The sequence below is a fragment of the Pseudorasbora parva genome, chromosome 22 (genome assembly GCF_024679245.1).
Source record: "Pseudorasbora parva isolate DD20220531a chromosome 22, ASM2467924v1, whole genome shotgun sequence".
Taxonomy (NCBI): domain Eukaryota; kingdom Metazoa; phylum Chordata; class Actinopteri; order Cypriniformes; family Gobionidae; genus Pseudorasbora; species Pseudorasbora parva.
The window spans coordinates 5,224,044-5,237,192 of NC_090193.1; the positions used below are offsets into that span (position 1 = coordinate 5,224,044).

General features: G+C 38.6%; 1 protein-coding gene across 1 annotated transcript; it reads right to left on the reverse strand.

Moving 5' to 3' along the window:
• Positions 1-203: 203 nt before the first annotated feature.
• On the reverse strand, positions 204-12,441 carry pmela (premelanosome protein a). The gene is made up of 12 exons (XM_067431492.1): positions 12,280-12,441; positions 10,750-10,845; positions 8,019-8,165; positions 6,386-6,526; positions 5,629-5,790; positions 4,886-5,206; positions 3,943-4,734; positions 3,660-3,836; positions 2,677-2,779; positions 696-904; positions 517-607; positions 204-404 (listed from the first exon to the last, which is right to left on the reverse strand). Exons 1-12 carry the CDS (start codon positions 12,332-12,334, stop codon positions 254-256), a joined length of 2,445 nt encoding a protein of 814 aa, XP_067287593.1. The 5' UTR covers positions 12,335-12,441; the 3' UTR covers positions 204-253.
• Between the last annotated feature and the right edge of the window lie 708 nt (positions 12,442-13,149).

A 13,149-nucleotide genomic window follows, 5' to 3' on the forward strand; every position in this document is an offset into this window, starting at 1 on the left:
TCTTGTTGAGACTACACTGTAAAAAAATAAATAATGTCACCAAATGTAAATTTTCTAGTGACTGGCCACATCTAAATTTTTAAGTTGGACAAATTGAATTTTTGTGAGTTAAATTGCATCAATTCACAGAAATTCCATTCGGCCAAATGAAACATTTAGATGTGATCAGTCACTAGAAAATGTTCAAATGGAGTTCAATTTTTTTTTTACAGTGTATGTAATATGCCTGTGCGCAGGGTTAAGGGGACAGCTGTCACACCACTCGGCCCAGCAGGAGCGGACGGCTCTCTGCAGTGGATCTCCGGCTCAGAAGGTTCCACAGCATTAAAGGCATGGAGCTTCTTCCAGAACTGAAACCGCTGCTGCCATCATCTCCTGTCAGTGGACGGTAATCCTTATACCGCCTGCATAAAAACATACTTGCTGTCATAAAGCATTATATATATTTAGTTTCAATTAGGCAGCAATAACATACTCTTAATATTTATTTTGATGAAATGTGTATCTGTGTCTTACTTGTATGTAAAAGCAATGGCCCCAACAGCACAAATAAAAACCAGGACTCCCAGTATTGCTCCAGCCGTATTCCTTGTTGAAGAATTTGTGTCTGTGATTTTAACAAAAAAAGTTGTGAGGTTCTAGGGCAGGTTGAGGAAAAGAAATGTTTATGGGTGTTGAATGTGTGTGACACTTGCCTATAGCCACACTGAGCATCGCACTGGCTACAGCCAAGCTGACATCATTGGTCAGAGACACATTGATACAGAAGGTGCCAGAGTTGTTGAAAAACTGTCGCAGCACCATCTGACACTCAGGGGTCGGAGTCACGTCATTACACTGCAGGCTCTGAACAGGACTTGTGCAGTCGGCGTCAGACACCACGGTGCACACTTGACTAGGCAGGCTGAAGAACAAATATAACAAAAACAACCTCATTATATTTCATTTTATATATATTATTATATACATTTTACATTTTACACATCATACATTTTATTCTCATGTTCAATCTCTGTCATGATTATTACCAGTTTAAAGTAACCATGAAATCAAAATGGACAATTCTTAATTTTTAAGCTTTTTTTAAAAAAACATTTTTTTTGGATAATTTGCACAAAAATGTAATGGCCCATAGAATACTTTGTTGTATGCATATCTGAGCATTCAATGTATCAAAAGAAAGGGCTGACCCTCTGCTTTTAAACAAAAAACTTCATGCATTCCTTTTTATCAGTACTTAAATATGGGTAAGTTTAGAAAAAAAGCAACATTTTGAACAAAAAGCTGAGAAAATCTAGCCTGATGTGGTCATACTCAATTCTAGTCAGAATATGAGTCTGATGCTCCATTGGGAGCAATGTTGATGATCACGTTATTTTGCATATGCATCTGCTTACATATGATCGCTTGTTTTTTTGCATCTCCTTAGCCTGTGTTTTGATCAGGAGATTCTGTACTCATTAAGAAAATACGTAATAGCGCCCCCTAGCGTATAACAGTGAAAACACTGAATCCCGTGTGGCAAGCACCGAGTCGAGGGACCGTGAGAGCGGGCCGGTGGCGAGTGATAAGCGCCAGCTGCGCGCCACACCGGTCTCGTCTCACGACGGAGTGATGGAGTATAAAAGGAGGAGTGAAGACAGTGGAAGACGAGAGAGGACCAGGCCTGGACTTTGTTATGTTTTGTTTATGTTTTGCTGTTTGTGCGGGCAGTCGTCCGTGAGGGGCTGCCCCCGTTACTTGCGTTTTGTTTATTGTTTTGAATTAAAGTTGTTAACCGTTCGCTGGTTCCCGCCTCCTTCCTTCCCATTTACGAATTTTATTACACCCAAAAAATTCCGTGTTTGGCGGGGATGAGTTAATGACTATTGCATTATTCTATGAATATACTTTTTTTAAATTTATTCACGTGCCCTTGTAATCTTTCCCTCCTTGTCTTCTATGATGTTTTTACTGGCGTAAGGGGCGGGATAACCTGTCACTCACATGAGATCCACCGATAGCAAACCAGTGCATTTGTGCAAGTGCATTTAGCCCAGCACACAGCATTTGTTTCGAATGTTTGGTAAGTTCTGTCACAAAACATACGTAATGAAAGCCAACCAATCAATCAGGTTGTGAACGTATCCCTATGCCTTTAGGTTCGGTGTTAAAATGCCAAAGTGAATGCTAAGCGGACCAAGACTAAATGTTTTTTTTTTGTGTTCCGGACTAAATTAACCAATCAAACCGAAATGGAAGTGTGAATACACCATTAGTTGGGTGTGTATGGGTCCTAATGCCAAAGTATAGTGACGGGAACACTATAACAAGCACTGTCCATCGGATTAGATGGGGAACTGAGGTTCTGAATCTTCTGGTCATTAAAAATCCCTTTTCGTAGAGTAGGGGTGTAACCCCGATGCCCTGGACAAATTCCCTCCATTGACCTTGATCAGTCATGGCCTAATAATCTCCATCCTATGAATTGGTTCTATCACTCGCGCTCCTCTTAGCCTAAAGCTGGTGTGTGGTACATAGTAAAACACTAAATGCCCCATTCATTCATTCCAAAAGGAAGAAAAGTCTATTGTAACTTCAGTTTCATGCTGACTTTAAGATTATTATAACAGCTTTGAACAGTAAAGCAGATATATAGTCTAAAAAATGTAATAAATACAGTGAATAAATATTTACCTTCCCTGACATGTGACTGTGAGGTCCACAGCATTTTGCTCGAGCTCCGTGGCCACGATCACCACATTATTCACCTCCACAATCTCAACACTCTCTATTCCCTCTGAAGGGGGAAAACAGACAATATTAAACACATTTGTAGACAGGCTGTTCTCATGGATTTACACAGATTGATTTCAATTTACACAACAGTCTAGACACTAAAGTTGAGGTAGAAGTGGGTAACACTTTATTTTAAGGCGATGTATTACAAGTTACTACATGTACTTACTATACTGTAGCAATAACAGTCATTTATGAATAATTACAAGGAACCCTAAACCAAACCAAATGGTACTGCCTTCATCCATTATAAAAGTAATACACATGGCTCCGGGGGTTAATGAAGGCATTATAAAGCAAAATGATGGGTTTTGTATATTATATATATATATATATGGGCATATATATGGGCATATATATGGGCATATATATATATATATATATATATATATATATATATATATATATATATATATATATATATATATATATATATATATATATATATATATATATATATATATATATATATATATATTATAAAATGTATAAAGTAAAATATCTAGCTTCCGGCAGACTGCCTTCCATATTCATCTTACGAAGGAAGTGTAACGCCTCACGCAGTTTCAGAGCCATGTGGATTACTTTTATAATGGATAGATGCACTTTTTTGGGCTTTAAATTTTAGGCTCTAATTGACTTCCATTATAAAGCTTGGATTAGCCAGGAATTTTTTTTAACTCAATCATTGAACTCTTATTGTGGTCGTCTGAAGAAAGTGTAGAGTAAATCATGGTGAGATTTTCATTTTTGGGTGAACTATCCCTTTAAGCCAGGCCAGTAATGCTGAAGTAAAGCATGGTTCCTCTCTGGGAACAATAATGCCCAAAATATTCATTTTCAGGTGTAATAGTATTGTTTAGTGATCAAAAAGGACTCACGAATAACTGTAAGAGTTGTAGAGAAGGAGCCATAACGATAAATCACACAGTTTGTTTCCGCTGGCATTTCTGGAGCTTGTCGCTTTGCAATGACTAGAGCTGCCTGTGTTGCTTCAGTTCCTGGCACCAGCTCAGCTTCTAATTCACTCACTGTTGCCTCGGGTATGCTAGTTACACCTGCAATTAAAGCAACAACGGAAAAAGATTAAATATGCTAGTCAATTATTTGGTTCTGGACTTAAAAAAAATTATGGTCATCATCTAGCTATATAAAGTTTTTCACCATTGATGGCTTCAGTTGCCTCGCTGACTCCAGCAGCAGCCGCATTAACTGCCTCTATGTCTTCCGCTGCAGGTATAACAGACGCTACAATATCAGTGGCCACTGCCTCAGGGGTGAGGATGATTGTTGCATCACCAGTCGGTGCCACTGTTTCAATGCCTGTCTGAACAGAGGTTGTGTCAACTACAGCAGCAGGGGCTTCTGGGAGAACCGTGGCTGCCAGATTGATATCAGCAGCAGGGGCTTCTGGGAGAACCGTGGCTGCCAGATTGATATCAGCAGCAGGGGCTTCTGGGAGAACCGTGGCTGCCAGATTGATATCAGCAGCAGGGGCTTCTGGGAGAACCGTGGCTGCCAGATTGATATCAGCAGCAGGGGCTTCTGGGAGAACCGTGGCTGCCAGATTGATATCAGCAGCAGGGGCTTCTGGGAGAACCGTGGCTGCCAGATTGATATCAGCAGCAGGGGCTTCTGGGAGAACCGTGGCTGCCAGATTGATATCAGCAGCAGGGGCTTCTGGGAGAACTGTGGCTGCCAGATTGATATCAGCAGCAGGAAGTTCTGTCGCAGGTTCAGCCTCAACAGGTGCAGATGTGGCTACCATAACTGCCACAGCTGTGTCTGCAGCAACAGTGGGTTCTTCCTGAGCGGCATTTTCTAATTCTGCGATGTCAGTTGCCGCCACTGCCAAATCATTAGCAGCTACAGTCACAACATCAGCTGCCACTGGCATGATATCAGCAGGCTGAGGAGAAACAGTCAGCACAATGCTTTCCACTGCTGTAGCATCATCTGGCAAAAAGAAAAAAGGAACCAACTGATGAATAGGCCTAATTTATATTTAAGTGGGAATGCCATTCTAAAATCTCTTTAAAACACTTTTTGGACCAACAACTGTCCTTAAAATGATATCAGAATATGAAGTTTGAATATGAAATTCTACCTATAGCAGGAATAGAAGGAACAACAGTGGCGGCTGGAGTTGGACTGAGCTGACAACCATTGGAGATGGCTGCCATCAAAACCACCTGTGGCCTGAAGGATCCAGTGGAAAGGTATGTGTGGGTAATGGTATTTTCTCGAGAGATGAGAGTTCCACTATTGTCACCGAAATCCCAGTTGAAGCTGATGTCTGATCCACTGAGATACTGGCTCGGGTCATGCAAATTAACGCTAAAGGACACAGCTCTGTTCTGGATAAAGCTTTGGTCGCCCTGGTTGATGTCACCAACCTGAGATAACGTCACTGCGAAAGGAATCTGGTCTAGAGAAGAAGAAGAAATGTCATTAGGGGCTTGCAGGAATATGCTCAGTGAATGACAACATTGGTTTACTCTTCAGTCAGTGGTTTAACACCATGTATTCTCTTAACTTACCACAGCGTCAGGTGAACAAACTAGGCTTAATGTTTTTTTAAGGACAGAGATGATAAAAGAATCCCAACACTCTTCATGGATATTTTCCATTCCACAAAAGGCTCTTTATAGAGTAAAAATGTTCTTTGGATAATATACATTTTCTTCACGCTAAGAACAAAATGGTTATTTTAATAAGAACTGATCACTGAAAGCTTCTTTGGGGAACCAAAAATGTAGAATAGTTCTTCTATGGCATTGCTGCGAAAAACACCTTTAGAAATCCTAATTTTTAAGGGCGTAGATAAATGTGCAGTTTTCAACTACTCACCAGTGATGGAGAACTGGGTAGATGCATAACCAAGAGGAATAAACTTGTCTCTGCCACGGCAGTGATAAATTACCACTTCCATGGAATAAGAACCAAGAGGCACATTATCTGTTTCAATGGTCAGAAGAGAGGAGGGACCATCAGCCACCTGCCAATATTTTCCTGAAAGAGAAACAATGAATCAACCAATAATCAATCAACCAATAATCATCCAAGCTGCCGCTAAGGTCAAAGAAAAATTATTTTAAATTAAATGGTTGATAAAAACACTGGGGGAAAGAACAACAACAACAACAAAACAAAAACAGATGTGTTGAATTTACTAAAAATATACACTATATTACCAAAGGTTTTGGGATGCCTGCCTTTACATGCACATGAACTTTAATGAGATCCCATTCTTAATCTGTAGGGTTTACAGATAAGTGCATTTGTGTTGTGTTTAGTTGAGTTCACTAAACATTTTTTAGCTAAAAAAATAATGAACATAATAGAATCTAAGTTATTGCATGTTGGGTTATCTTAACATTCATTCTAATTTTCATTTTAAAAATAAAATTTATTGAGTTGAAGCAACTTATTTTTTTTTATTTTAGATCATAAACTATTGAATAAAACTGTTGTACAAGCCCCTAATTCTAAGGTTGTTGATCTGGGACTGTGTCCTATTTGCATACATTAATTCCTCGCTCGACTATGGTTGTATGTTTCTATATACAAGACTAGAATAAGACTAGAGGTTTAAACGTTCTCTTACCCCACGTCTTCCATACATAGATGAAGCGGGGCTTTTTGTTAGAGATCTTGTTGAAGGGTGTCCTGTCGGGAAAGACACCTGTCCATTCTTGAGAGAAGTTGGACTCAGGATATACAGTCTGGCCCATAGTATATGATGTTCCTAAAAGACAGATTCAATTCCTTTTAGGTGCAGATATATAAATATACAAATTCGCAACACATTCCTAAAACAAGAAATAAGAATCACATGGCAGCACTTACCTCTTCTACTTTGTGTGCTGTATACATTAAAACATACATATTTTTCTTTACATAAAATATAAATGACGTATATAAATGTAATATTGGTTTGTGAATACATTTGCAATTTTTTTTATCTATGGTAGTGCAAGACCAAAATATTATATGGTGTACTCACCTAAAGGATTATTAGGAACACCATACTGTGTTTGACCCCCTTTCGCCTTCAGAACTGCCTTAATTCTACGTGGCATTGATTCAACAAGGTGCTGAAAGCATTCTTTAGAAATGTTGGCCCATATTGATAGGATAGCATCTTGCAGTTGATGGAGATTTGTGGGATGCACATCCAGGGCACGAAGCTCCCGTTCCACCACATCCCAAAGATGCTCTATTGGGTTGAGATCTGGTGACTGTGGGGGCCATTTTAGTACTTTGAACTCAGTCATGTTCAAGAAACCAATTTGAAATGATTAGAGCTTTTTGAAATGGTGCATTATCCTGCTGGAAGTAGCCATCAGAGGATGGATACATGGTGGTCATAAAGGGATGGATATGGTCAGAAACAATGCTCAGGTATGCCGTGGCGTTTAAACAAGGCCCAATTGGCACTAAGGGGCCTAAAGTGTGCCAAGAAAACCCCCACACCATTACACCACCACCACCAGCCTGCACAGTGGTAACAAGGCATGATGGATCCATGTTCAAATTCTTTTGCGCCAAATTCTGACTCTACCATCTGAATGTCTCAACAGAAATCGAGCACATCAGACCAGGCAACATTTTTCCAGTCTTCAACTGTCCAGTTTTGGTGAGCTTGTGGAAATTGTAGCCTCTTTTTCCTATTTGTAGTGGAGATGAGTGGTACCCGGTGGGGTCTTTTGCTATTGTAGCCCATCCACCTCAAGGTTGTGCGTGTTGTGGCTTCACAAATGCTTTGCTGCATACCTTGAGTGTAACGAGTGGTTATTTCAGTCAAAGTTGCTCTTATATCAGTTTGAATCAGTCGGCCCATTCTCCTCTGACCTCTAGCATTAACAAGGCATTTTCGCCCACAGGAGTGCCGCATACTGGACGTTTTTCCCTTTTCACACCATTCTTTGTAAACCTTAGAAATGGTTGTGTGTGAATATCCCAGTAACTGAGCAGATTGTGAAATACTCAGACCGGCCCGTCTGGCACCAACAACCATGCCACGCTCAAAATTGCTTAAACACCTTTCTTTCCCATTCTGACATTCAGTTTGGAGTTCAGGAGATTGTCTTGACCAGGACCACACCCCTAAATGCATTGAAGCAACTGCCATGTGATTGGTTGATTAGATAATTGTATTAATGAGAAACTGAACAGGTGTTCCTAATAATCCTTTAGGTGAGTGTATGTATCGTATTAAGGAAGCTTGGATAACTAACCATTAATGGTACAGTTTCTGGCCCACACCACCTGTCCATCAGGAAGTACTGTCTGGTTCTGAGGGAAACCAACATCAATGTTGAAAGTGGCTTTGGCTCCTGTCAGTGTTGGTGAATCATTTCTGACTTCAAATGTCACCTCTCCGCCTACGACAAAAAAAAAAAAAAAAAACTTTTGCAGACACAATTTAAAAGAAGGGCAGCAGGTAGGGGAGAGCAGGGATGGTTGCGACACATTTTTGCATTTCCTTGAGTTTCTCAGAGACTATTTGTATAGAAAGCCAACATTTTAACCAACTTCTGTCAGCTACCCATCCACACTGCTACAACATGTGTACATATGATTATATTTGTACCATTTATACTTAAAAAGATAGTCAAATGCTTCAACTGACCCCAGGGGGATGATTGCAACAGTGCACAGGGGCAGTTGCAACATTCATTAAATGTAATATAATCATTCTTTAACACCCTTTTCTAATTTATAACTTGTGCACAGACAGGGTATTCCCTAAGTTAAATCGGCTGAATAAAGACAAAAACTAGTAAAGGAGTGGCAAAAAACCTATGCCAAAATGCATTTTGACGAAAATGCTATAAAAACATAATAGTTTTATATTGAAAATGCTATGACGGCAGGGAAATTGCATGGCCATTAATTTGCATTATTATGTTTAGTTTTTACCGAACATTTACCTCATTCAGACGGTAATACACAAACGTGGATATGTTCACGCAAATAAACTATAGAGAGTTCTGCATTCTGCTAAATACAGGTCCTTCTAAAAAAATGTACATATTGTGATAAAGTTAATTATTTTCCATAATATAATGATAAAAATTTAACTTTCATATATTTTTGATTAATTTCACACCAAATGAAATATTTCAGGTCTTTTATTGTTTTAATACTGATGATTTTGGCATACAGCTCATGAAAACCCAAAATCTCAAAAAAATTGCATATCATGAAAAGGTTTAAACAAGCTATTAACCTAATCATCTGAATCAACTAATTAACTCTAAACACCTGCAAAAGATTCATGAGGCTTTTAAAAACTCCCAGCCTGGTTCATTACTCAAAACCGCAATCATGGGTAAGACTGCCGACCTGACTGCTGTCCAGAACGCCATCATTGACACCCTCAAGCGAGAGGGTAAGACACAGAAAGAAAATTCTGAACGAATAGGCTGTTCCCAGAGTGCTGTATCAAGGCACCTCAGTGGGAAGTCTGTGGGAAGGGAAAATTGTGGCAAAAAACGCTGCACAACGAGAAGAGGTGACCGGACTCTGAGGGAGATTGTGGAGAAGGACCGATTCCAGACCTTGGGGGACCTGCGGAAGCAGTGGACTGAGTCTGGAGTAGAAACATCCAGAGCCACCGTGCACAGGCGTGTGCAGGAAATGGGCTACAGGTGCCGCATTCCCCAGGTCTAGCTATCAGGAGATTTTGGAGCACTTCATGCTTCCATCTGCTGAAAAGCTTTATGGAGATGAAGATTTGGTTTTTCAGCACGACCTGGCACCTGCTCACAGTGCCAAAACCACTGGTAAATGGTTTACTGACCATGGTATTACTGTGCTCAATTGGCCTGCCAACTCTCCTGACCTGAAGCCCATAGAGAATCTGTGGGATATTGTGAAGAGAAAGTTGAGAGACGCAAGACCCAACACTCTGGATGAGCTTAAGGCCGCTATCGAAGCATCCTGGGCCTCCAGAACACCTCAGCAGTGCCACAGGCTGATCGCCTCCATGCCACGCCGCATTGAAGCAGTCATTTCTGCAAACGGATTCCCCACCAAGTATTGAGTGCATAACGGTACATAATTATTTGAAGGTTGACTTTTTTTGTATTTAAAAACACTTTTCTTTTATTGGTTGGATGAAATATGCTAATTTTTTGAGAGGAATTTTGGGTTTTCATGAGCTGTATGCCAAAATCATCAGTATTAAAACAATAAAAGACCTGAAATATTACAGTTGGTGTGCAATGAATCTAAAATATATGAAAGTTTCATTTTTATCATTACATTATGGAAAATAATGAACTTTATCACAATATGCTAATTTTTTGAGAAGGACCTGTATATGCAGTTCATTGCGTATTTACTGTATTTTATGTAATATTTGTACTGTAAGTGATTTTTAGCTAAATGAATCGATATTCTTGTTTCGATTCATAATTCTCACTCCAAGCTAAACTCAGAAATTGGCATCCCTGGATTAAACTGCTCGTCATTTACAAGCAGATTTAGTTAAACAGCTGACATTTTCTGTCGATGAATGTGTCCAGACAGTTGCTGATACATACACCTGACCTGACTAATAAAACACACAATATATTAAAGCGTCTTTGGTGTTTCTATGGTTTCTACAAAAAACAAAACAAAACAGGGTAACGTGGGTAGGATGCCATTGATAGGCGATGCACGAAGTCTGTGTCCTGGTTAAAATCAATTTCTTTGGATTTAAACATTTTTGAAAACATTTGGGATAATTTAAGTACACAAGTCAAAAAAATATATAACAATGTTCTAGTGGTTTCTGGATATTTTAATTAAAAAAACGTACATATTGTGTCTTTTGGTAGGCCAACAAAGTAACAATACTGTGCCACTGTCCACCACTGCTTATGTTTTAGCCTTTAACATATTTTATAATGCGTGCAAATCACTGAATAATAAGCTGAAATAAAGGGTGAATGAAGTTGTGTGTGCGCGCTCAAATACCTTTCCAACAATCTCTGTATCTGGGATCCCCATCCCTCCAGACTGGATACATTTTTGAATTCCATGAACGATAATGTGCAAAGCGGCTTCTGGATTCTAGAAGAATGATGGAAAAAAAATAGTGAAGATCAAATTTATGAAAGGGCATTAAAATACGTTTTCAAATTAATATTTAATAAATTAATTATTTGTTCAAATCACAACCCGTTCGGGGGAACTCTAGACTTTGTGATTTTTAATTTTCCTAACAGGCCCAATTATATGAAATCATTAGATGTGGGAAGTGCACATTTATCTTTTAATTCCCATGCTTCAACTTTATAAGCAACCCTAAAATGACGCATGTTGGGTAAATACATTAATACATGAAATGACAGTCATGAAATAGATATTTCACAAGTTTATTTTTCTTTAGGTATAATACATTTATAAGCTAAAGTAAGTAAACGAGGTAGTTCAGTTGCTTAAGGTTGGCTAAAGTTCATTAGGGTTGAAAAGAAAAGGTCTCTAAGATGAAAAAGCATGAGAATGTGAGGGTTGGCAAATAGAGTCACACGACCTCTACAATCCCATTCAATCCTTTTCATGTGACTTTCAGCTGAGGGTACCAGTGTAATCCCCACTGCTGGAATAAGATCCCGCTGAGCTCTGACGTCTCATTTATCACATTGTATGTCTCTGTGTGTCTAAATCTACGTTTATCTGAATTCTATGCACATTTCTTGCCTTTATATTTTATTCATTTGTCAGATGGTTTTATCCAAATCGATATATTTTTAGGAAATCGAAGCAATGACCTGGTGCTTTACCATCATATTATGCACCAACACTATGAGTTATAAAATCAAAGAATGACAATTATTGCTCTAAATGTGAGCCTTGCAACAGGACTCTTTAAAACACTGACCATATTGGTCATTCAAGTAAAAAAATAAAAATAAAAAAATTGTACAAAATGTATAATTACAAAGAAAGTAAATAAAGTAAGAATTGTAATTGCTCATTAGTAAAAGGTTACATTGGAGGGATGATGTATATTTGCATTTCTACATCCATTGTTCAGTGTTGGAATTTAATTGGTATTTAAAATAATGCAACCAAATTCCAGTTGAGGATCTAACCCAAATATTTTATTATACAATAGATGTAAAGTCATCATTTACTCACCCTGAAGTAGTTCTAAACTTGTATGAGTTTCTTCTGTTGAACACAAAAGACGATATTTAAAGAAATGTTGGCAACCAGACAGTAGCCATTGACTTTCATAGTATTTTTTTTTTCCTACTATGCAAGTCAATGCTACCGTCTACTGTTTAGTCACCAACATTCTTCAAAATATCTTCTTTTGTGTTCAACAGAACAAAGAAACTCATACAGGCTTGGATCAACTTGAGGCGGAGTAAATTATACTTTTTTGGGTGAACTATCCAGTTTATTAATTTCATAATTTTCATTTTTGATTCTGGGATTCCTATTAACATTCTCCATCTCATAATGTGTATTTAGTATTTAAAGAAAAGAAATACTCACGTGAAAGTGCTCCTGAGGAGAATGCCAGAATTAGGAAGATGAGAGCCGTCCACATGATCGCTGTATTCACTGATGACTACACCACCACAGTCCCTGATCCAGCTTTAGAGACCCATGAGGAGTCCTGCACACTCTTCAATACCAGCACCCAAAACCAAACCCCCAACGTATGACATCATGACTCCTCCCACACCCTGAAGTAATCCTACAGAAGAATGGAGTTCAGGAGTATTTTACAAATTCATTGCAATAACTTTTGTAACAAGTCTTTCCAAACAATTGATGAAGAAAAACGTAAAATTCAGCAGTACAACATACTGTTAAATCTGGGCCTTTTTGAAAAATGAATCAAGTAAAATTGTGTCCGATCTTTTTCGACCTTTAATGTAATATTAAAGTAACAAATAAACAGAAATGTTTAAGAAAAAGAAGTACCTGGTTACATGAGTGTACTAAATCCGGACTCTGGAATGAACTGATCACATTAAAACTTCTAAACTTCTGAAAAGTAATTATTTTATTATTAAACTATGGGGCTGTTGAATGCTTGAATCTGATTGGTTGGCAATCACTTTATCACTTTGCCAAATTATTTCAGTTATTTCAAAGGTCCTTACAGCTTAAAACAGTAAAATAACTTACAATTTTGTTATTAGTAGAGACACTGGTGCTGAAAACTGTTGAGAGTCGCACCAACTAAATTTACCAAAGGTGGAAACAAAGATTAAACTCTTTGGACTGAATGACAAACATCAATTTTTGGAGGAATCTAGGCAACGCTCATCACCTGGCCAATACCATCCATACAGTGAAGCATGGTGGTGGCAGCATCATGCTGTGGGGATGTTATTTAGCAGCAGGAACTGGGAG